The following is a 25,779-nucleotide window of genomic DNA, read 5'->3' as shown; positions in this document are numbered from 1 at the left end:
AAACACACACACAAAAGCAGTCCATGAACTAAATTATATACCCTGTGAATCTGTGCATCTTTCTTTTCCAATACTTTTGTTACCTTTTGGCTGATGATGTTGACCCAAGGCGAGGTACAGTTGCTAAAGTCAGGCCCCTGGGAGTCCCAGTATCCTTCGGGGCCCATGCACATGTATGAGGCCACACCTAGAGAGCGAACGAGAGATAGGGAGGAGAGTTAAGAGGCTTTGTGGGAAGAACTGCGTCAGATTTACTAGATTGGGTTTGTAAACGCTCAGACAATCAACTTTATCCATATTTTGTGTAGTACTTTTGCTATTTGCAAGAAAATCCCAAGGAGCATAATTCTTCAAGTGATTAAATTAATGGATGTAGAAAAATGTAATTGGACAGCTTTATCTTATAGCGACTGAAATGAAGTTGCTTCACTCGAGGCCAGTTGGAGTTGCCCACGCGGCGTCTGTATTTAATCATTAAAAGTCAGACGGCGTCTGCATGTGTGTGACAGTTCGGCTCCTGCATACGCAAGAAAACGCACCAAAATAGGTACCAATTAAGTCTGCCCTAGCTTGAATTCATCAGGAAGGTCAATTAAGACGGGCTCTCTGCTGACAGAGAGGTGCTCCGGTGAGTGAGCTCCTTGCAAAACGCTCCATTTTTGACTTTAGCACAAACACACATCCAGAAACTGACCAGTGTCTGTTAAGCCCCTCTGAATCTGCTGTACCTACCATCGCTTTCAGCTGAACTCACTGTTACTGCAAAATGGCATCGAGGTAGAAATGTAGAAATGCAGCTTGCTTGTTGACTCGTTCTGCCGCGCGCCTCAAATAATTTGCTCCCATATTTTCATAGCTGACATCAGCACGGCTACACGCTGACATTAAATCGCCCTTGCTTGTACTTAAAGGGAGGGTGAGACTGCCGGTATTAACAGATAGAACTTTTGACTGACATATAATTTCCTTCCCCGGTCCACCTTGGACAGCTGTACGTTTGATGGGTTTATAAGATAAGGGACTCTGTATTTCTGCCTATATTTAGAGGCAAAGGGGCATAAAAGACAGAGGGAGAAAGAAGAGGGAGTCGGAGGAATGCTGGGGGATGACAGCGGGCGAAGTGATGGTACATGGAAGAGGAGCTCGAGGAACTTTCAACGAGTGGCAGAGGAAGCTCGCACAGTTGTGTATTGCTTGGCAGTGCCGTCTGAAGTGCAATGGCTTTGAAGAGTAGCGCTGAGAGGAGGTGGGGTATGTGTGCCTCTTATCTTGCCATGTGATGCCTGTTAGTGAGGTCTCGATGGGTGCTGGTGTTACCCAGTAATGAAGACTGTATGTAAATGTGTGGGCCTGAATCTCGGTGCTGATTGATGAAACGAACAGACTTTTTCCAGCATTCAAGCAGGATTTGGGGGCTATGATGTCACTCTACTATGTATAAAATAAAGCATGACAGCTTTTGTTTTATGTTTTAATCATTTATTATTAACACTGAGTTATTTTGCTGATGCAACAACTGTATGAATGTAGTAGGTAACCCCTTTAATTTCTCCTACCATAATCTGGCCCTGCTACAGATTGGCCCTGAACTCTGGATGGAAAATGGATGGATGGACTATAATCTTCATCCGTGTATTACGAGAGGATTGGCCTTAAAAAATAATTTGATCATAGCCAGGTTCCATTTAAATATGAAGTGCTCCCCCCGAGTTTTTACTTCCTGAGGTAAAGCTTTTATATCAAAAGCCGGCCAACATTGATTTAATCTCGATGTACTCAGGCCTCCATTCTCTTAGTATCGATACGGCGACGGGGCTCGAACGAGACACGCACAAACAAAGGCCCGATGCCTGACAAATGAAGCGCAGCAGCCCTTTCAAAAGAGCCGAACGCAAACGTGTTTAGCCGCTAATTAATTACATGAATTGCGCCCTGAGAGACAAGAAGTAAATATGGCCGTGCGCCGTGCCGGTTACCAGTTTCCACACAGATGCGATGCTAAGCTATCTTTAGCCGTGCATCAGTGAGTCAGGAGGAGAGAGTGAGTTAGGAGGACAGGAGGCGAGAGAATGAGTGCTGCAGGGGGAGTGTAAACATAAACAAAACACACACGGTGACAACATCAAGGCAAAGAGGCTCACAGTAGACTGTGTCTCCTAAGGAGAGAGCTGACATCCTCACACAGACGAGAAGCAAAGAAAGCACATCCACGTATCTCATCAGGAGAGCGCTTTCAGCTCTAAACATGGGAATCTTTGAGATTTGCAGGGAGTGATTAGGTCAACTGCAGGTCGTTATTTGACGTAATGTCACTGGCATTATGTAAGCGGCAGGAAACGCAATGAATAAATCATACGCCCATCTGAGGTGCGTGAGGCACGTGCAAACCTATTTTCCTGGTTTTGACCAAAGAAAATGAAGAGATCTGGGAGAATAGTTCCAAATGCTACAGCATCCACAACAGAAAAGATGACAACGACAACAACAGAAACAGCGTACAAGCCAACAGCTTCACCAGATAATTAAATCTCTTCTCCGGGGAAAGACCTTAAAAGTGAGTGCACTAAAAATGTCATCACCTACACTGCACGGGATAACTTATGTTATTTGTACCGAGCAACTGTAAAGGAATTCAGCCTGGAAGGATATCTTTTTATTGATCCCTGTAGTGAAACTAATTCTCTATATTTAACCCATGTCCAAGTACTCGGAGCAGCGGACGGCCACTGACCAGAACCTTCTTTCCGTGAAGTTCAATTTTATCTGTGCGTAGGTAGGCTTGTTATGGAAGTCTAGATTGAATATCATGGGTAATTACAGTTGCTGCTACTACTTTTTTTATCTCTGAGTTTATTGGGACGATAATACACTACCTTAGCCCCCACTCAGGTGTAAAGACCTGCCATTGACCCCATGTAACCTAGTAACTGGGGAAAAATGTGTATTGACAGTGGTTGTCAGAGGTTGCTAGAAAAATTAGTTGCAAAGTAGCATGCTGCACTGAAACCTCCTTGAGATTGCTTTGGTTGCTATAAGACTGCTGCAGTCACACATTGTTTGCATAAAAGTTGGCAACTTGTCTGCAGTAACTCTGCAACCACTTGAAAAGGAGTCGTTCACCTTCAAAATAAGAGTTGCACCTTTTGAAATTGGTTGGTTTCAGTGATGAGACAACTTTTTCAAGTTTCACTCCATCCACATGGTTACTTTGTGGCTGATTTAGTTTGCAAACACTCACTAACAGGGTGTTGGTGCAGCACCCTCTTTGCAACCGTTTTTTCACCTAGCAACAGCTAGCAAAGTCCAGCAACCACTTGCTAGCTAGTCAGGGAATATACACTTTCCCCTAGCAACAAGATGTTCCTGGCTCTATCCATACATGCTCATGTCTTAGTCCTGCTCTAACTTTTCCTTCAATTCAATTCAATACAATTTTATTTAACTGTACAGTATCAATTCACAACAACAGCCGTCTCAAGGCGCTTTAGCCCAGCAATTACATTCTCCTCAATGAGCAAGCAGTTGGCGACAGTGGGAAAGAAAAACCCTCCTTTAACAGGAAGAAACCTCAAGCAGAACTAGACATCCATCTGCTGCGGCCAGTAAAGTGAGACAGGACAAAATAAATAAATATAAATACCTAATGATCCAGGTGGACAGGGCATCTTGGCTAACGTTCCCTGCTTCGTCCTCGGCCAGGACACGTCCATCATCACCAGTGGACTGCAGTACTCCACCCTAAGATTTGGTAGCTTAGCGGTGGCCGGGGCCGCGTTGACATCTTCTTGCTCCAAATCTTCCAAGACCGTCTGGTACGGTTCCACCACTGCCGATGTGGTTCGTGGCGACTGGACCACCAAAGGCGTCGTGGCGGGCACCTTGGTGGTGGTGGTCCTGGATGTCGTGGTTGTCGTGGTAACAGGAGGTCTGGTGGAGGTCCTCGTTGTTGTGGTCGTGGTATCCATGTACACCATTATCGAGGAGGACGTTTCTAGGAAACGACAAAGAGAAAGGGGACGACAAAGTGAGCCGATGAATTCAAATGTAAAAAAAAAATTTAAGAAACTTGAAAGCAAATAATTTTGCTTTTAATTTAATTTTTAATAATTTTTTTTTACTCCGTCTGTGTCGCTGAGAGGAAATTTATTTTGGTGCAGGTAGAAAAAAAAACCAAGCCTGAGTGTATGCATGTGGGTTTATTCTTTCCTCCTTCTCCATGTGTCAGTTGAAAGAAAACAGTTCAAAGAGGATCAACTGGAACTGGCAGGTGTGACTTACACGGGTGTGCGTTTGGTCTAGTTCTAGACCCCCGTCGGCTAAGCTTACACACACTACACAAACTTCCAGCTGTGTAGTCTAAATGCGGCTGTTGACGAGGGCATATCTCTGCGAGTTTTGTAGCTCCGTGCTATTTCGAGGTCAGCCGGGACAAACTGAAATACCTGTTTCCTGCATGCGAGTCTTCCCTGCGGTTACACTCCAGGAGGTTTTTGCTAATGACGCTGTTTGCCTGAGCTGTTGGGGGACAAAGGCTATCATAACACCGGCGTGCACCGAGATGTGCTCGCACACCGGCTCGGTAATCCTCTTCCTCCTACTCAAAAGCACATACCGCTCTTTGACTCCCTGTCATCAATCACGCCATCTTCTCATCCATCCTGTCCCTTTTAGAAGCTTTCCCTTGGGCCCCTGATTGGAAAATAGAGGTCCCAAATTAATTTAGCTACAGGCTTTTTATGAATGCGTGGACTCGATTAAGCCAGAGAAGGTCAGAGGACACATGGGGAGGCCATGCTTCATAATGCATTTTCCAAAGCTTGGCTTTAGTCTACAAAAATATGCCCAATGGAATATTTTTACTCTATTTTAATAATATGTATAATCTGTATTATTCTTTATACAGTGCTATTTTTGCTACCCTGACATTTCTGTATGTCGTGATCCTATTACTGAAAGCGATTCGAAAGAAGAAAGCTTGCTGTAGACTCTTTAAACAAATGAGAGTGCTCTCCCTCTCTCTCTCACACACACCCACACAATTTGGACCTCAGCAAAAAGAAAAAAAATGCAATTTGTGACATTTGTCGTTTCCGACTCATGCAAAGATACAATCAAGATGACAGAAGTGACAAATGGTACTAATCTCTGTATGAAAGGAGAGCAAAACAAAATGTAATGAGGGTTGATTTTAGGTTGGCACACGTAATGGACGTCACGCGTCCCAGAGAGCTCAGATAACAGACACCCCCTCACTCCCTCCCATCCTCCTCGAAACGCAATTCCCTCTGATTCAATTTACAATCGGACAATTTCTCTGTATGGTAAATTTGGTAGGAGCAAAATAAGACAGCATAAATTAGCGCCGCTGTTGGGGACGCAGAAGCCCCCGGAGGCTGTAATGACATCCGACTTCTATCAGCAGTCAATGCATTTAACGCTTAACAGCGTTCGACGACAGCCACGGTTGATTAAATAGTTTGCCGCCGCGGCGAGAGTTCCAGACTGATTGAGTATTTGTCTTCTCCCGCTAACAAAAGAGTTTGTTGTGTTTTCAAGATCTGCAGGTACCTTGGACACTCCTGTGGAGGCACTCCATCAGTAAAGCGGAACTATAACAAGAACCTCATTGAGCTGCAATGTGAACTAAAGGCACGCAGAGCCTATTTACTCCCGACTACCCGATAATGCAGCTTTTACAACTTCCAAATTTCTATCACAGGCAGGAAAAAACAAAAACAACACAAATTAGCGCACGTAGCAGACAACAGTGGTAAGTGGGAAACACAAACATTTCAAACAGCAGGCTGTCACAGAAGTGGATATGGGTGCAAGCGCTTAAAATAAGCCCAGCACAAATGTACAGTCACACACGCCAGCCCTCGTCAGCATCATAAACTGACACTGCCACCCGTCAACAGGGCTTTAAAGAAACCACACGAATGCTCAAATACTTATTTAGCATTTCCACCAGCCGACCAAGACATCCCCATTTACATCCTACATCCCCTATTAACCGGCGTCATCAATCTGCTCCGCAGCAGCCTTCAGCTGCGATCATCGTGGAAATGGGACGAAGAAATATCTTCAAGGGCACCACCAGTCTATTTATTTCATTATTTATGAGATAACTCATTTACGCGTATTCATATCTGTATTTGAGAAGAAATGACCTCGTATACGATACGCCAAACCCTGGAAAAGGGGAAGCACAATCAATCTCAGGATAACTGAAATCAGCTGGAGGTGCTAAAACTGCGTGTTGTAAAAGAAAAACCATTAGAGCACCTGATGGGAATCTGATCATGGATATTCACAGCTCATATGGGGGTCAGCAAAGGTCACAGTGCGCCGGCGAAGATAAGCCGGTGGCTAAACAGGTGTGCTGAGGGGCCTGTTAGGATAAGGGGATGATTGTACTGGTCAGGAATGCTGATACTGAAGTGATTGTGACCGTGAGGGATTTTGCTGAGGGCGTGTTTTTTGCTTAGACACCTATAAATGCAGACTAATGTAAGCACACTACTGTAAACGGATAATGAGGTAATTCTTTGCTGAGTAAATATACAGAGGAGTACATTCTTCCTCGTATGACTCATGCTAGAATAAAAAAAAAATGAATGTAATCAGCAATAAATTGATCCATTATTTGTTTTAGTGCACTCAAGAGGGCTAAAGCTCCTGATGGTAATAGACTGTATATAAAAGACACACATAGCTAATGCTTTAAAGCATTAGATGCTAGCGCCGAAACCCTGAAAAGCCTGTACAGTTCTCACATGAAAACAAAGTGGTATTAAGTATGTGATGGCAGGATTTAATTATGCTGTTCCATTCATCTAATTTTTCTGCTTATCTCATTCAGGGTCGCAGGTGTGCTGGAGGCTATCCAATGTTATGTTGGGCTCACGTTGCTTGGTAAGAACCAGACTGAATAGGCAATTGGGAAAAGGAATAGGAATATTCTGTACCACCTCCAAAAACGTGCATGCATACTAGACCCTGAACGATATAGGATTTTTCAGACGATACAGATATTTGGTGATATCGGATGATATTTTCATTATATATTATATTATATATTTCATTTTGCTCGTTTGTGTTGTTGTGTTTGCGCATCTCTGTTGCTTGTGGGGCTCGCACACAAGAATTTCACTCGCATGTGCTGTGCCAGTGTGCCTGCACATGTGATGTGACAATAAAAGTGATTTGATTTGATTTGATTTATAATTTTTATTTCAGCCACACCAAATACAGATTTACCAAACAGTTGCTAGATGTGGTTATTTATTTACTGGTTACGTTCTCCCCAACTACTTAGATTAGCGGTCCCCCGGGCTGTTTGGTACCGGGCCGCGAAAGTTGATGCTCGGGTGTGAAATTTATGGTTTTCATGTTTTTTATCGGTTTTTATATCTTTATTTTTTTAATTGTTTTTATCGTTAATTCAGTTTCCCTGGGTCTTTTCCCATGTGTTATGCATAAATCTTCTTTTTTCTGGTACCGGTACTGGTTTTATTTTGTTATATTTATCCGCGACACCTTAAAGGCCGGTCCATGAAAATATTGTCGGACATAAACCGTTAAGTGGCGCAAAAAATGTTGGGGACTGCTGACTTAGATAATCAAGGTGTTGTGTTTGTCGCACTCCAAATACAAGTTGCCAACAGCAAAGTTGCAGTGCTGGCCTTTACAAATGCCTGAATAGCTAATGTTTGATCAGATTTAATAACATCAATCTGCCGATAAATCAGCTGGCCTCTAATGCATACATAGATTTGTAAGTAAAACACTACAGGAGTGTTAGCACTGATAGCAAAAGAGGTTCAAAGCTCATCAATAAATAACGACAACTAATTTAAAAGACTGCATGACTGTGAGATTCGGTCAGATTTCCCCTGTAAACTATTCTCTTTATACACAGCGTAAAAGGAGGTGATGTACTGACTTTCTTTCCAAGGTAAAGATTACCCCCCAAAATACAACCTCTCTATATTTTATGTTAGTAGCTTTTTGGTGTTACTTCTTATAGATGGTTCTGGCACACTCATCTCCCAGACTAATGTTATTCATTTCGGAGGACAGCTTGTTTTGAAAATGAGATTGTAGCTATTTGTCTGCCGTAAGTTGAATCTGTGAAAATCTTTCCGAGTAAGTAGCCGATGGGGTGAAATTCACGCTTTAAGCATAAAGGATGTTGTGCTGCACGACTCTGCTTAGACGCTAAACCCGCGTACACAAATGAAAATGGAGAAATGACAAATTTTATGTCGTGTGCAATAGCCTTCTGAATATTTTGTCAACAAACACTGCCAAAAAACTGAAAAACGCCAACTGCTTCTCGAAGTCAGAGGCCATAAGATCTCTTTAGTTTACTATTTCTTTTAGAATAGTGATGATAAAACTCATCGTGCCACCTCCCTGAATGCTGCCGGTGATACGACAGAGAAATATGACTGGAGGATATAACCATCACGGCATGAGGTTAATTTAAAGTCACTGGGAACCTCGTCTGGAATGTAATTCCATTCTTCCATTTGATCCCGTTGAGTCCACCGTCAAATTATTTTTCAGAATGTCCTGTCTACATACTGCATGTTAAATATGCCTGCACACACACACACACACACACACACACACACACACACACACACACACACACACACACACACACACACACACACACATATGAAAGAGAAGAAAGTGTCCTTGAGCAAACTTAAATATCTTTTCCATGCGATGAGCACAGGAGAAAAAAAGAGAAAAGCCAGCAGCAGCAGACAGCAGCCACAGTCTGCAGGCACTATCGCCTTGGAGACAACACAAGGACATTTTGTTTTGCTTTCGCCAGCTTCCCCATTCGATTCAAAGTGACAACGAGAGAGCGAGAGGGGGGGAAAACGATGCGAGCAGGTCTTTGGTATGCCCCGAGGAACTACTCTGTGACCTTACGGGACGATATGAAGGGCTTGTCACATTTTGGTTTGAGTCTCTTAATAAACTGGAGTAACTCTTTTATTACCCAGATATTTTATACAGCGATCTTTGTATGAAAAGATTCCACATTATAATGATGCGGAATACCGCAAAGATTCCTCGGGAATAAGGCCATAAGTATGTTCCAATGCCAGCAACCTCTCGATTCATGAAACAAAGCAGGCACTTCAGCATCCTCTTCGACTTCAATAAAATGACATCAAACCTCAAAGTGATTCCTCTTCTGTATATTTAAGCTTCGATGCGCTCTCAAAGGCATTGCAAAGTTGATTAAAAAGAATAAGAGCTACGAGCTGCTCCTGCTTTCTAAGCTTGAGGGCTCCTGAACGTCCCGAATGTTCGTGCACCACCAGCCACCTTTTCATTCATAGGATAGTAGCGAACTTCTGTGGGCACTCTGACTTCTACTCTCACTGAAACGCAAGCTGCACTCATCATTTACACCTCGCTTCTGTTGCCCCCCGCCCCACGCCGAACGTGTGAAGCCTGTTTCCACCACACATAGAGCTTTGTGCTTCATTTCAAAGCATTCATTTCTAACTAATTAGCCTCTCTTTCTGTATCCCAGGGCTCGTGGCTCCCACAATTAGATAAGCCCGCTCTACTTTGCTCCAGGAAAAAAACCTGCTATGCTATTATGAAATGGATCCGGTTCATGTGACGTGCCTTTCCGCACCGTGAGCAGACTTGCGTCTCGGAGAAACTTCTGCAGACTCGAGATCAAAAGAGCTGGAAAGGGCTTTTGGGGGTAAAAATGAAACGAGCATCAGCCAGTAGAGTGACACTTCCAGCCTCGCGCTGACCCCAATTACCTCCTAATTTTAGCATTTGAACCCTTATGCGTTACATCTTCAGCCGGGCTGTAGTAAATTTTGGACAGTCTATGTGTGATGTCACCCATTAACTTTCTTCAAGTTTGTTTAAAGCGTGTGAAATGAGATTTCTGTGAGCTGCTATATTTTTAGACTGAATCGTACGTGAAGCCAGAATCCACGATCAAGGTTGTTAGCAGGCCATAATGATACTTCTGTCATTTGGATGTTTGATCTGAGAGCGCTGCTTTCACGTTGTAAATTCGTCTGCGTCTTACTTTTTTTTTATGACATCAGCACTGTTTTGTAGAAATAGGAGGTATAAAGTAAAAGTGAGAAGATCTTTTTGAGCAAATTACAGTGTGGCTGTGATGTCCACCCAAGTTGGACATTGTTGGGTACCATGTTGAAGGCAAAGCTTTTGGATTCTTCAAGGAAATGAGGTAGTGTACACGACATTTTTAATCAGTTCCAATTAATCTGTTGAACAAAACAAGAAAAAAATGTTAACATTCCCGTGTGATATACTTGCAATTTAAAAGTCTGATTATTTGTTTCTCCTGTTTGAAGCAATGCATAAGACTGCAGTCTTGTTTGGGCAGCATGCATCAAGACAAACCAGAACATGGTGGCTCTTAACAGTTCATTAGCTTAACAGAGTAGCTAATAGTAGCTAATTGTAATTTGTGGAAAAAAGCGAGTTTTCTTGTCGTTGGTTAGTTTTATTGCACAAAGTAATGAGAACTGAAATCTACTGAGAATAACAAATGTGAGCTTGAGCATAATTTGGGTGAAAACCCATTTGGTGATTAACTATAATTAAAGTCTGACTAACTGTGACCACAGACTTGTGGGTGGTCAGACAGAGGACCATGGATACCTCACTGTGGCATAAGTGCATTCGTCTTTGAGCAAGATAGGTTAAAAATTTGCTATGTAGCTCGCTTAAACTGCAGAGCTTGCTAGTTAGCCCCTTGATTACTTGCAGAAGATTTAATATGATATGATTTTTTTTTGTCTAGGAAGCTTTAAAAAGTGCTTAAATTTAATTTTCCTTCAAGGAGAGAGTCACACCTGTTGCTTCCCCCCGTTAGCAGGGCTTACGCAAAGCTAGCAAGCTTCATCGTACAGAGCAAGGTGTCAATATTTTCATCAACTCTAGACAAAAAAAACCAAACTTCTAATTTCAGACAAGTCCAACAAGTTTGAATCAGCTTTCTGCAGCTTCTCTGTAGAAATGGATATTGAACTAAATTGATAGTCATAAAAGTCAACATACATCAATGCTGCATGTCATGCTAGCAGGCTCAAAAGAAATAAACTTTATGACTCTTTAGCTTCACTTTAAGCACATTTAATTGATGTTTCTAAATGTAAGACAAAATGTTTAATGTAAAATGAAGAGATTACATCCCAATGTGGCTCTAACCTGATATGGCAAAGAGAACTGGCTTGTTCACTCATTCAGACAACAGCTAAGCGATCATAAATCAGAATCATAATGTAAAATTTTATCTTGGGACATTTTTTTTTTCATCTATGCAGAGAAAAATAATAAAAGCAGTAGCATCTCTTTCATAACACAACATCAGTAGCCATTACTTTCACGGCTTTATTCACTCATTTCCCTAATGTTTATGTCATACAATCCCACTGAAATGCTACACGTCCTCATGAGTTGAGGGGAATGGGTTGAAAATAAAATGATGATAATTATGATGAAAGTCGTCCTGCCATTAAATGGAACCTTTTGAGACAAGCCTACAAATCCATCAGGGAGTGTAACTGGGGCTGTGGGTGCGGGGCTGCTGCTGCTGCTGCTGTGGGTGTTGGTGGGGAGGAGGTGCAGTAAATTATGCAGCCAGACATCCGGTAATGCTTCGATATCATCTGACATGATGAGAACCATAATGGATGGGAGCCATGCATTGTTTGGCAATTAATTTCTCATTCCCGAGCTCTCTTCCCAGGACTTGAGAGGGCATCGATGGAGGTCACACAGTGCTGGGAGAAGCGTATGCACCGGGCTGATATGTATGCACACATGGACACGGGCCCGGAGAGACACTCACTGTGTTTGAGGTAAATGACAGAAGAGATATGAGCTAAGTCTGCCTGCAAATGCGCTATCCTGAAGTACTGAAGGATGAATTAGCCACAGCTGTGCAGTAAACAAGCAGTGTTTTAGCCTAATGTGAACGTAGCTTTTGTGCATTTGCAAAACAGGATCTTCTGAATTTAATCTCTACATTTATATTTTCACATCTCGAAAAGGCGCTCAATTCGCCCTACCAGTGAAGCGTGGTAATAAGAAGTATGCAAATCTGTTCCAAGTCTACATGTCTACAGTATGAAAGACAAAGCTGTGATAGGGTTGCATTCAAACTCACAGTGTACAGAAACCCAATATTTAGCATCAAGCTACAAGGAAGAATGCTGGAATGAGTTTTTATCCTTAGAGCCAAACCTTGAGTCTCTAGTGGCTAGTGACACAGCCAAACATCGTCAAACATATCAGGGAAGGCAGAAAGAGGAAAAAGTAAGGTGCGAGGACACGCGCAGAGGGAATTGCGAAATCACTAAAGGAAAAGCACGCTCCTCCAAGGTCCCACCGTTTGCCAAAGAAAAAGAAAAAGAGCAAAGCTTCTCAAAATACCGTCAACCAACAGCAGAAAGGGCCAAATGGATACGGCCAATCTGACACTGGTGATAAAGAGAGTTAAAGATGCTTTAGAAGCCTCCAATCAGATTTACTCGGTTGATTGGCCAAAATAAATCACTTTGAGCTTGTGGGCCACCGAGCTTACCAAGCCTGTTAAATTTACTGTGGCAATTTTGGGGGGCTCTAGAGAAACCAGCTTCCACACACATACTCACATAAAATCACACATGAGGAGTTATAAAAGACGAGATGTGGTGGAAAAGATCCCGGAACTAAAACACCCAAATGCATACACTACAAACAATGCGAGAAATCACAAATATTTGTCTTGCAAAGAACTTTGACTGTGACTTTATGTTTTTTTTTCCCATTTCTGCAAACGTCAGGAGAGATGGATTGGTTGTTGGCCTTAATTGAGGGATTGCCTGCCACCTCTCTCACTACACAGGTGATCTGTGTATGATTTCTGGATCAAGGCAGAGCCGCCAAGGCCAGTGATGGATGACCAGTCAGGAGGAGAGACGCATATGATATATATTAGGGTATCACAGAGAGGGTATGAGCACATGGCACATTGTAAACTACCTGAAACATGGGCATACCTGCTCAAAGGTCTCCCCTAATTCAGTCTCAGAAAAATGGGCACAGCAATTATATTTGCTAATATATCACAATTTGTTTTTAGCCCTGCTGTGAAACATCCAAAAACATCTCTTAAACAACGACAACGAGCTCGCTCTCTCAGTGCAAAAAAAATCTAAAGCTGCATTACTAACAGAAGGCCATTGTGTTGCGGCATTAAAGGGTTTGCTAGAAGAATTTGTGCATAAGTTTGTGTATGTGCAACATCAGGGTTGGGTGCACAGATTTGCGTACACGTGTTAGAAAAATCATTTTCGACTATAATCCTAAACCTTGCACTTTCCCTCGAAGAAAATTGCCCTCTGCGAGAGGTGCACCAGGCATGTGATAAGTGCCTTGCCTGCAAATAAGCATGTAGCCTACATTCCTAAGCCCCAACATCAAAAAGGGCTTCATTCAGCAAGCAAAAGGCTGCATTTTTATGGAACGGTAGCATTTGGTTTGAATTGCTCAGCATTATATTCCTCAAAGCATTGTAAGGATAAAAAAAAACTATGATGATATATGACAAATGCAGGGTGAATCTATATAATAGCTTGTCAAAAAAAAAGCAGAAAAAAGTGATGACAGTTATTCTAAGCCAAGCACATGAGCAGTGGAACAGAAAGGACAACAGTTTGTTGCCTTTAAAAGCACACTGAGTCACACTCACATTATCTGCAGCGACTTTGCCAGCCTGCATTTACTGCTTAGACAGTCTTAATCAATTTAGCATGTGTCAGGCTCTTCCAAATAGAGCCAAGATGGCCCGAACGTCCAAAACATTGGCTGTTTCGGCATGAAGGTCGGGGTGTCACGTCTGCTGACTCTCTCCAGGCCAGCAGGGCTGGCGTTGTGCCTGGGCCAGATGGCAACATGTGGCAGAATTACAAGATTGTCAGACAATGAATGTATCCATGACACCAACTGTGCCACATCAAATGCACCAATCATGAGTCGATGAAAACAGTCACTCACGCAGCGACACACGCAGACATGAGAGGGTGTTTGACTAAAACGGCAAGATGAATCAAAGACCACAGAGGCACTGCTGATTTCTGTAAAGTGTCATAATCAGGCATAATTAAAGCCATTCACAACAAACACACCATTATAATTAGGGGTGGGGGAAAAAATCGATACCGTGTAGTATCGTGATATTTTGTTTGCTAATAATGTATCGATACAGGGACAGCAGAAATCGATATTTTGTTACAAAAAAGGTTTTTGTGCTCTGACTTCAGAGCATGTTGATCCTTTTTCTGAGCAAGAATCCTGACATTCCTTCACTGTCCAAATGTGTTTAACTTATTTTTGGCAGCAATAAACATGACAGTTTACTTATTTTAATTTAAGACGTTTTATTTTAATTATGTTTAAAACTTTTTTATTTAATGTAAAATTATTTTTTGTTTTAATTTACTTTCAAATTCTTCAGTTGCTGAATGGGCTGCATAGTTTTCATAAATTGCATAGTTCAGAATAGCTATAATTGTACCAGATGGTTGCATTCAATTAAGTTGGACTAGACTGTAATACAAACCGTTCAGTTTGTCAACAATAAAACTGACTTAAATGAGAGAAAGACTGAGTGTGAGACTTTGATATTAGATAAAATGAATATTGATAAAGTTTACCTTTCTGTACAGAATCTGAATATCGCAAAATATTAAAAAAAATTGCAATAATATCGTATCGTGCGTTAAGTATTGTGAAAATATCGTATCGTGGGATGTATGGTGATTCCCACCTCTAATTATAATGTTTAATCGATGATGTGAGGCTAAACATAGAAATCTCTCAGAGTCTTGGTGTTACGCCGGCATAAAAAGGCTGTGGAAGCAGCTTGGAATATTAACTTATCGATGGTATGTTACTGCTACAGACAGCAGCAGCAGGTGAGAGAGGCTGAGGCAAATTTTCTCATGTGGCTGCCCTTGCCTTTCCTGTCCTGTGGAGTTAATGCAGCGAGCACCTCATGCTCACTGTGGCAGACAGCACAGAGGTTAGTCTGGTAAAGTCGAGGCCTGGAGAAAGTCCTTTCCACAGCTAAGTTTGTCAGGAAAAAAGCTTTATAGTTTTGTAACTGATACCGTCATTGTGGAGATAACTTCATTGGAAGCGAGCTACGCAAAAATATTCATCGCTAAGATCAAGACACATACTGCAAAAGGAAATCACGTGCTTCCATGTTTAGGCTTACATAAGTGTATTTAAGAACATATAAAAAGAAAAAAAGGTTAAAAAAAATAGTATTGTGAACAGCTGTATATATTTCAAGATGATTGCCATCTTGGCAGCATAAGGGAAGATCAGACAATTTTGAGAGGGATCAACAATCAACAGACAATTTTGAGAGGGATATTTAGCTAGCTAGCTAGCTTCTCAATTAGCTAGCTAGCTAGTTTGCTAGCAGGGGCACTATTTTTAAAGCTTTTGAGGTTATATACATGTCTCATTGTTTTAAACTGTTGTAATGACTTAAGAATTTAGTATTACAATCAGAGGCAGGGTATCATTTGTCAAAAGGGGTCCTTTTATTGTTTGTTGTTTTTTCCCGGCACGGTAGTAAATCATGAACTAGAGGGATCTTATATATTCTGAAAGCTGTTAGAATATTTATTACATCAATGTAATGTTTATAGAATAATTATGAACTATTAATTACGACTAGAAGATTCCAAAACTTAATCATAACCACAGTTTACAAGAACATTTCAATGTGTTTTTTTAATTAAATTAATATGCATAATAATCTCATATATTCCTCTTCACAGACAGGTGATCAAACTAAACATAAAAATACAAATAGCATAACATGCCAGATTTAAATTTCACCCCCACTTAACGTTGCTGCGAGAGTAAGAAAACAGTCTGCTTTGATAATGGATATTTTCTGATTTCCTGCGGAGCACTGTTTGCAGTGCGCTGCCTCTCTTTTACCCAGAATTTGCAAAGTTACAGACGGTAAATGAAGCAACTTTATTACATTTACTGAGATCTGCTCAGAAATTTGTAGCTTGAGAGTCAATAAATATGTGAAAATGACTCAGCTCTGTAACCTGTTCTACAGCATCTTGGGTCGCATGTTTTAAATGACGCAGGGAATTGCGGTCAAGTTAGGGTTGATCTGTTCATTCAAGAATGTAAAGCCAACAAATTGTAAAGCCAACAAATGCACAATTCATTACCGAATTCCAACATCAGCTTTTGTGTGTCTTCTGATGCTCTGAATCTACTTTATTGTTCTTTTATTTAATTAATGGCAGTCTTCTCTTTGAAACAGTGATCCTTAGTGACTTAATGAATAGTTAGAACAGAACTACACAGTGTCATTTCTGTTGTCTCTACTGCGTTGGATGAAAACCCGCAAAGTAAAAGTCCGTTTTTGACTTGACTGTTGTTTGCGCTACATGCAGTGCTAAAAATCAGGAGCGAGGTTAAATATATTTAACCCCAGTATACACTCCAGTATATAGTGAGAACACAGTAGCATCAAAATACAAACGATAATTAGTTATCGTGTTTGTTTATCTAAAGGAGGTCTTTTTTAAGTGAATAATATGCTAACATGTCGTTTAGCATGTTAGCATAATTACCTTTGCTGATTAGCGTAAAGTCCAGCTGAGATGGGTCGTACTAGTTGAAACTGTTAGTTAAAATATGTTTGATTTGGTATTTTCTAAGCAAGGTACAAACCTAAAAACTGGTATATTTCCAAATGAACCATTTCAGGATCTGTTTCAGGGTTATTCATTAGCACTTTGTTGGATGAGAACCAATGACAGTAAACATAAAGCAGTTGAGAGAAGGAGTAATTGTTTACAGTTGTTACCCGTGGCAGTCCTTCAGTAAGAAAATTGTCCATGTGATGGGACATATTTGGTTTCATTGGAACATCAATTTTTTCAAGGATTTCTTTTTTTTTTTTTTCTTTTGGCTGCCTGGTCTTCAACTAACAGCGTTGATACTAATTTCATGCAGCTCCTCAACTTGCTGGGCGGCAATCTTCGTAGTCCTAAAACAATCCCGTGAAGTCTGTCCTCAGTGAAGGAGATGATTGAGCTGAATCGCAAAGTGATGGAGGAGGTGAAAAACACTACAAAAGGTGAATTTGAAGCGCTGGCTGATGGATAGTTGAGAGTCAGCTACTGTCAGATCAACATGCTCTAGAGAGGTTGCTTTGGCCTTTGTAATATTTTCCATTTACCACCATGTTTTTTTTTTTAAGTTCATGCTTGCATGCATGCTTACTAACCATTCATGTAGTGTTGTCCTCAAGCTTTACTTTCATTTATGCTTTAAAAATATTAACACAGCAAATTTATTTCAGCTGTCCTCACATAATCAGCATTGAATGCGATCATGAAAAGTGATAACAGAGCTTTTATATCTGCCTACTAAAAGCTACACTTTCTACTGCAAGTTAATGAAATTAATTATCAGACGAGCACACTTGTGCATGGATCATCTGTCTTTAAAAACATCCTGTCTGGATCAAAATACTGGTCGGCTTGTTGAGGAGGCTGCAAGTGGACAATTAAGTGAAGCTCACAGCCAGTGTGCACATCCAACCTAATTTGTAGATTTTTTAAATTGGACACATTTTTTAAGGTTGTAATGTGGTTTTGGCAATTCCAGTCATCATCCCCCTGCCCCAACCTACTCCCCCCGTAACATGTGCTGTACCCTGGGCATACGGCAATGGAGCCCCAGCTGTGGGTCTGGCCATGTATCTGCTGCTCTGTTGCCCATGTACCATGCTCCACTGCTGTGGCAGGTCAGGCATGCTCGTGGAAGTGGAAGCACAAGTGGAAATGAGCTTGTGTTAGTGCGATCAGAGAATGACACCTTTCTGTAAGCGCTAACAGGCACTGTGATCATGACACTGGATCAAATTTCAGAAGCTCATGTTTGCAGGAAAAGGAAGAGACTACATCGGCTTTTGACTCTCTAGTGTTCTGTGGTTCATCGAATCATTTGTTCTGGGCTCGCTGAATGACAACAATGACTCAGAATGAACTACAACTAACACTTAGCATTTCTTTTTAGCTTAAAAACAACTCACATTGTTGCATCAAAAGGAATCATATCCTCATTTTCCACACTTTCTCAGCTGGTTCATCGTTGTGCTTTTCTCTGACAGATGTTTCCAGGTTTCCTCTTTGCGCATCCTCACCGGACTAGCAAATTAATGGAAGAAACAATGCAATACAGCTGCGAGTACAGACTAATTTGTGTGCAGTGAAGTGGTACGCCGATGCTGATTCAAACAATGTGGTTGTGACTATCCTGCCATCTTAAAATTAGGCTACTCGTGAGAGACAACCATGTGGAAGCTAACAGCCAGTGCTTTATTCAGATTAAGTCTGTATCCTTCCTTACTCTGGAGCCCATTCAATCACTCTTTCATTCCTCGATCAGTCTGTTTATCTGACGTTTATATTTGCTCTGCAACTCCATCCATTCACTTAATGCAACATTTTACTATCTATATTTATGCAGCAGACTCTTTGGAGGGCAGCCTGTTCTGCAACAGCAGCCAATAACACAATCAAACACTTCTCACTGGAAGTCTGCTGCTGAGACTTTGCACTTGCAAGTTTCTACATGACAGAAATGTGTGACCACTGCGTATAAACGCCGAACCATCTAATATAAAAAGCACATAACACCACTCTAAGGTCCTTAACTACGACATATTACATTTTGGACAGTCATGCATCGTCAAAAGTGAACGCTGTAAGTACGGCCACTGAAAGAATGAATGCATTACAGGGTGTGCTGGAGCGTGACTCGATGTGTAAAAAAAAAAAAAAAAAAAAAATTTTGAGAAAAGTAGCAGCCAGCTAAAGAAAATAAATTAAACTGGCAAGCGGCAGGTAGAATAAAGCTCCATAGAGAAAGCAGGAGTAAGGATTTCACAGTCAAATAACTTGTGACATTTTTGACTGGAGCTGTTGATGAGATAGCGCAAAGAATTACCTTGGTGTGTCAAAACAGGTTCTTTTTCTCCGTTTTATGCTTCCCAACAAGCACCAATTTATAAAAAGAACAATGGAGTGGAGAAATTAGACTTTTCAAAAGAGTTCTGGGAAGTTTAATGTGAGCAGTCACTTGTTCCTTTTTCAAAGTCAACAGCCAGACTGAATAAAAGCCCTAAGCCTGTGGCTAAAGAATGTGCGGAAAAACTCTCGAGTTAAACGGAAAATGTGCGACGCGCCTGAGAATTTAAGACAATAGAATTATTATTTCTGTGCCTAAAAAATCTTTTCTCCTATTGTTACATGTGATGAAAGAAAACACATCATATGAATGCTAAAAATGGTGCTTAGATTTATGCTAGGCACAGTTTTTAATAGTCATCTGTCTGCAGTACGTCGCCATGTGTTAAACTGTGCTTCGCTTCCAATTTGGGACGAATCAAAATACACTGAGCACCATACCCCACAGCCAATTGCCACTAGCCCACACACTCTTTAAGTATAAATGCATATGTTTATCAGTGTTTGACCAAAATCCGACAAAAACAAGACGTGCCATGCCAAGCTGTTCTTCACGCAACACATAAAAAGTGTCAGCCAGAACAAACACGCTAATAAAAAGTTTAAAAATAGCTGGGGTGAGATCAAAAGAGTCATTAGTAAAGTAAAATCACTCATCGCCCAGGGTAGGGGTGTCAAACATAAGGCCCGGGGGACAGAATCAACCCAACCTCAAGTCCAATCTGGACGGAGTTCAAAGATCTTGACATTTTAACTGTATTTTCATCAATTTTAAGCTTGAATTGTCATTCATGCTACACCAAAGTAATTAAGTAACAGATAAACAATTAAAGGGTTGGAAATTCCAATAAATTTTAAAGAAATTTACTTTTCTTACAGTAAGTTCAAAGTAGAGTGCATCTGGCCCTTGATGTAAATTCAGTTTGACATTCCGGTAGGCATGTCAGATCGTATAGCAATGAGCTCACTATGAACCCAGACAGGTCATTGTTGCATTCAGCTTCCTCATATAGTCGCTCATCCAATATTATGTACTACATGACCGCAAGTGATACACAGTCTATGTGGTTATTGTAGAAGGGAAGGGAGGCAAAGTGTAGTAACAAAATAAGATGATTATTAAAGTTCAGCTCATAAACTGTGATTCTGTGACAGCTCAGGGTCTGAAAAAAGACTTCCTTTAGATTTCTGCGAGATTAATTAATTAGATTTTTTTTCATGTTTCTGCTGTTTAGCACGCTCTCAAAATCATATCTTTCAGTGATCTGAATAAATGAATGAGACACATATGCAGTACTTGTCTTGTACGTGCCTTTCCATTAATGTGACTTCATTCAGCGGTGAATGCAATACAAAAACGTTAGTAGGTTCAACCTGAAGCCGCCATGACTTTTATGGAAAAGTGACTCATTCAGATGGAATCAGACACATGAAAAGGAGGGCACGTCTGAAAGTCGTTGACATCAGAATGCTTTTACGGCTTATTTTTAAAATGAAAGGGTAGTGGATAAAAAAAATAATAAGCTGGGAATCACTGGTCAAATTTTGGTCAAACATTGATAAACACACTGGGAATGACACCTAGCCAGAAGGCTAGGATTCTGCTACGTGCCTGCCATCTGAAATTGCATCATTGTTTCATTGCAGAAAAAAAAGTAACAATTCAAATTTAATGAGATCCTCATTTCAAATTCTATGTGTGCAAATCAAATCCACTGCTCATGTGATGTTCCTATGCATTCAGATTCTCTTACACCTTCAAGTCTTTCAGTGCCATTTCATGTATATGAAAAATAAAGAAGCTGGTCTTACCTAGCCTGTTGTCCAATGCTCCAAAATCAAGAGAGTACTTGACAACGTGGTAATTGTTCCAAACATACAGCAGATTGTCCCTGGGGTTATAATCCACAGCAGCAATGTACTGATAGGAGTTGGGGAAAGGGATGTCCAGGAAGCCGTCTTTACTGAGTTCTGTGTTGTAGATGTAATCGATCTTGTTTCCCGTCGCTTCATTGTCATCATCCTCATACACCGACTTCACCACATAAAGGATTCCGCAAATCATGAAGGCGTTGGATGCCGAACGCTTGTCATACGCCGTGTCCCAGGTCCCCTCAACGCGCAGTGTGTAGGGATTGAGTTGGCTGATCACAATCCGCCCGTTGTTCTGCTCGGTCGCGTAAATCACCCACAGGCCGTTTTCGTCAACAGCCAAATCAATGTCTGATTTCCCTCCCCAGCGGTACGGCGACGTGTCGTGGTAGTTGGCGTTGGCTATGATGGCCTCGCCGCTCTTGATGCGAGTTCGCAGGTCAAACTTGACAATGTTGCGTGTGCGCTCCTTGTTGAAGAAGAGCGCCCCGTCGTAGACCACAAAGCCCGTTCCGTCAACGCGATGCGGAAGCTTGTAGGTCGTTGTCGGCCTTCCAGCGACAAAGTCTTCTTTGGATGAGTATTCGGTCAAGGTGTCCGTGCGGTAGGGTGTCCAAGGCATGTAGTAGATCTTATCCGAAGCTTGAAGAGGGTCTTTGCACCAAGCTCCGGACTGGTGGTCCGATTCAAAGAGATGCTCGCTCTGGTACACCCTCCGCAGAAGCCCTGGGCACAGGAATACTGAGGAGCCAAAAATGGGGAAAGACAATTACAGAGTTACATTGGCAGGTATTAGACAGACGAATCAGAGACAAAATTGAACAGGTTGAAATCTGTGTTAAGATGGGCAGTTTTAGAAGAAAAGCAGATAAAAAAAGATTTGCGTGAAGAACACTGATAGTTAGAATTATTTGGATTTTATTACTAAAATTAAACAGAACACAATCAATAACAAAAAAACCCAACCCACAATGAGCCTTTTCATTATTTCCAACAGTGTCTCCAGTGCAGTGAGCACTGCTTTGCTTTCAATTACTTACTGTAGTCTTCAGCTGTTACATATGATACTTCGACTACAGTTACCGGACCCCAGAGGCGGGTAGTTACAATCTGTCTGAATAAACTGGCTTTGAGTTTGGAGGGAGAGAAGAGTAAATGAAGTCAGGGTTATCTCTGCTGACTTAATGCAGAGCAGAAACGAGTCAGAAGTCACTGATGGAACTTACCCGAACACCACTAACTCGCCCACAGAAACACACACAAATTACCATTTTGGTTCCCTTTAGTTTCAGTTAAACTTTGCACAATGGCTTCTTTTCACATCCAATTAGATACTGTGCCAGGGAAGAAAATAGGTTTCATTCTTCTCTTTGGTTAAAGCACCCCAGCGGCACTTCTTAGTAAACAGCATTAAAGACACAACCCCCCCCCCCCCCAACCTAAATTTTTTGATAAATAGCTGCAGTTCAATTATTGGCCAAGGTAGAGATTTAGGAGAAAGAAAACAAATTAAAGTGACATCATCTGTGTAATGATAGCCTGTCCATTATTTCACCTACATGACATTTTTCAGCCCCGTGACATGATTTACAGCCCCACACACAATAAACTAATTATATGTAAACCGGTTTGTAGTCAGATCTGATAAAGCCAATACAGCTGGAGAGGGTCAATGGTGGAAAGCTAATTTTAGTTCATTATGGATTATCGTGGACTGAGACAATTATAATTTTCTTTTCTTTCTAAGTAGATTGCATCTGCATACAGAATTACAACAACAACACAGCGTAAGAGTTTAATACTGCAATTAAAATTGTACAAACAATAACACATGTAACAACGAAAGCTAAAACAGCAGACGAAGGAGAAACACAGGCAGAAAAGAAGGCACAATTAAGAGCTTCCCCCACTTTCAACAGGTTTGCTCCAGACGAATATCAGAAATAAAAACGATGTGTGCGAGAAGGCTCTCTCCGCTGTAGCAGGCCAGCAGCCTGACAGTGCGCTGACAGCTTCTAGCCGTGGATCCATTGAGAGGTAAAAGCTGCGGGCTCCGTCGAGGAAGAGACAGGGAAGAAAAAAAAAACAAAAAAAACACAGAGGCTTCTTTCCCTTGTAATCTCCTAAGATTAAACATGTTGTCTACCTGCAGGTGAAAATGTGGCGAGATGTGTCCTGTTGACATACAGCCTCGGCACACATCTCAGCGGTGCTCAGCTAAACGCTAAGAGGGCCGTTTCTATGGTTGAGAAACACAAGATGCGCTGGGGTACAAGGTCAGAGTCGGCAAGCTTTGTTCTGACAGCACACTGGGCTCTATGGAGGTTGTAAAATATGCTTTTTTGTTGTTTTTAAGGATGCAAGAGATGGAGGAGTGAATGGAAGACATTAGAGGAGCGATACAAAGGCTCACATGGCTTTCATGGGGAACTTCACAACCGTTACCACAGCACCGCCCGTCACATCGGTAAAACGTTTGTAACTCACCTTCGCTGCTCGTTCTCGTTGCTTTTGGTTTCGCGACACGCCACTAACTAATGACTACAACGAGACCGAAAAAAATGCATTGCCTCGGCCACTTCAGCAGAGCTCTCGACTCGTTTAATGATTTCAATCCCATCTTTAACTCGAACCCGGCTTTATATTTATGGCATCGTGCAAAAAGATAATGCGGCGCAGGTATCAAAGCCAAACTCATTCCATTTCTGCGGTTTGGCTTCGATACATCTTTATTGTTAACATCTGACAACGAACAAATTCTCCAGGTCGTGTTAAAAGGTAAGACTACAAACACGGTGCAAAGCTCCTGGGGCACAAGTGTAGCTTTAGCATATGTTTTGCAGCATCATACAGTGCTGATAAGGTAAGAATACAGCTGCTATGATTTATCCCTAGTATTGACTCTTTTTAGTCCCTGAAGGTTATAGTCATCATCATGTTAGAGGTATAATGAAAAATGCTGACAGCTTACTGGACAAGCTATTGATCAACCTGTATAGCCCTCTGCTTTAATATTATGCAGCTGATAACGCAGAGCTGGAAGAATTTTCAGTTATTACAGGGAATAAAAACACGCCGGGGTTATGAGATTTCAGCAGCGAGGAGGTTTGCGATGGCTTGGATATCAGAACCCGTGTGGTTGATACTGCTGATGAACAAGAAGTGAAGGCACGGGGTCGGAAGGTTAATTAATATTTTGGACGCTGCTGTACATGAAATTCCCTAACGGTGTTTCATGGAAAAACCAGATATTCCCCATGAAATGCATGTTGAGCCACAGTAGCGAACAACACAATGGTCCTACGAAAAGTTGCCGTAGCGGCCCGTCACCGGAAAATAGCAAGCGCGTGCCCAAATGGAAATGCAAGGTGACAAAGACAAAGAAAAGTTGTTGGTATTTAGTTACCTTTTTGTTCCACTTCTATTTTTTTAGGCATGAAGGGGAGAGAGAAAGAAAGAAAAAATACAAAGAACAGGTTAACATCATGATCACTGTCTTTATTTTCCAGACACTCCAAGAGAAACATGGGTTAGTAACAGAGGGACACACAAAATTTGATTGTCAGTTGTTTTTTTTGGTTTTTTTTAGAAAGCAGACAGCGTTGCGCCTCATATGAGCCTGCTGGAAAAAGACAGATTAATCAACTCTGAAATTGTTGTAGAACATGCTCTGGGCTTTTGCACTGACGCCTGCACGGCAACAAAAAAACAGAGACATCGCTGTGGGGATGGGAATGTATGAGACGAGGCAGGGCTTTTAGAAAAGGCTTAAAAAACATTTCAACATATTGTCATTTATAGATGGCAGGTTTAAGCTTAATGCTTCTGTTTAAAGCTTATAGTTAGAGCAGGATCAGGTGACCCCGACCCTCCCTTAGTTATGCTGACCTAGGCTAGAACCCTTCCCGGAGTACAATCAAGGCAAAGGGTCATTCACTTCACATCATCATCGTCATCAACTATCAACAAATCAACCATATATACCCGTATTTACCTGCACATATACACCTCTCATTCACCATGACAGTTTTTCAGCATAAATATGAAAATCCTGTAATAATAATAATAATAATAATAATATTAATAATAATATAACGTATAACTATCCGCTGTGACTTGAAAACACTTGTTTTTAGAAATAAACCACAAGAAAGGAAAATTTATTCTTATTTCCATTAAGTAATCTACACTAAAAACCAATAATCCAACATTCACCCATGTTAATCTACTTAAATTGACCTAATTCTCCATATACAGCACAATGTGCAGCATTTCTGTTTAACTTAAGTAGCTTCTCTTAGCTTTGATTTCTGTATTTTGGCACTATATAAAATGCAACTGAATTTTCTCCAGTCATATAAAATGTTTACATATTGTAGACTTTTTAAAATGTTATGATAATTAGAAACTTCTGAATTCTTCAGAAATGTTTTAACCATTTTCAAGTTTGTTCAAGCGAAAAGAGAAAATAATCTGTCCAACAATTCAGCCACTGCAAAACACCACACATTGATTTAGCTCCTAAACTAATAATCAGACACTCATAATCTGAACAGACTGATGACAATAATGATGATTACCGTATACGATACCTCCCCTTATTCAATGGGATGCAGCAGATGATGTAAATCATTCTAAATTGACTGGTGCGACTGTTATTAGATTATTATAATGGATGACTTGCTGGATATTGATTTCACTTGGACTGAGATCGAGATTTAAATCTGCATAAACACATTCTTATTGACACACACTTGAAACATTGACATATTTCCAAACACGTTACCATTTGCACGGCAGACAGAGAGCAACG

The 25,779-nt window shown here is 41.1% G+C and overlaps 1 protein-coding gene across 7 annotated transcripts in view; it reads right to left on the bottom strand.

Annotated features, from left to right (window-relative positions):
* The window catches only part of LOC309701942 (adhesion G protein-coupled receptor L3), a 276,705-nt gene that overhangs the window by 86,483 nt on the left and 164,443 nt on the right, over nt 1-25,779 (bottom strand). For 5 of the 7 annotated variants that reach the window (XM_082526287.1, XM_082526283.1, XM_082526284.1 and 2 more), the window contains exons 6-9: nt 24,373-24,387; nt 20,907-21,707; nt 3,641-3,991; nt 84-187 (exon numbers count right to left, since the gene is read on the bottom strand). In XM_082526287.1, the coding sequence (XP_082382413.1) occupies nt 84-187; nt 3,641-3,991; nt 20,907-21,707; nt 24,373-24,387 (1,271 nt within the window). The remainder of the gene's footprint in view (nt 1-83; nt 188-3,640; nt 3,992-20,906; nt 21,708-24,372; nt 24,388-25,779) is intronic. The other 2 variants (XM_082526288.1, XM_082526289.1) reach the window with 1 other exon arrangement.

The sequence above is a fragment of the Aulonocara stuartgranti genome, assembly GCF_965226115.1.
Source record: "Aulonocara stuartgranti genome assembly, chromosome: 3".
NCBI lineage: Eukaryota > Metazoa > Chordata > Actinopteri > Cichliformes > Cichlidae > Aulonocara > Aulonocara stuartgranti.
This window is presented reverse-complemented; position numbering and strand designations above follow the sequence as displayed.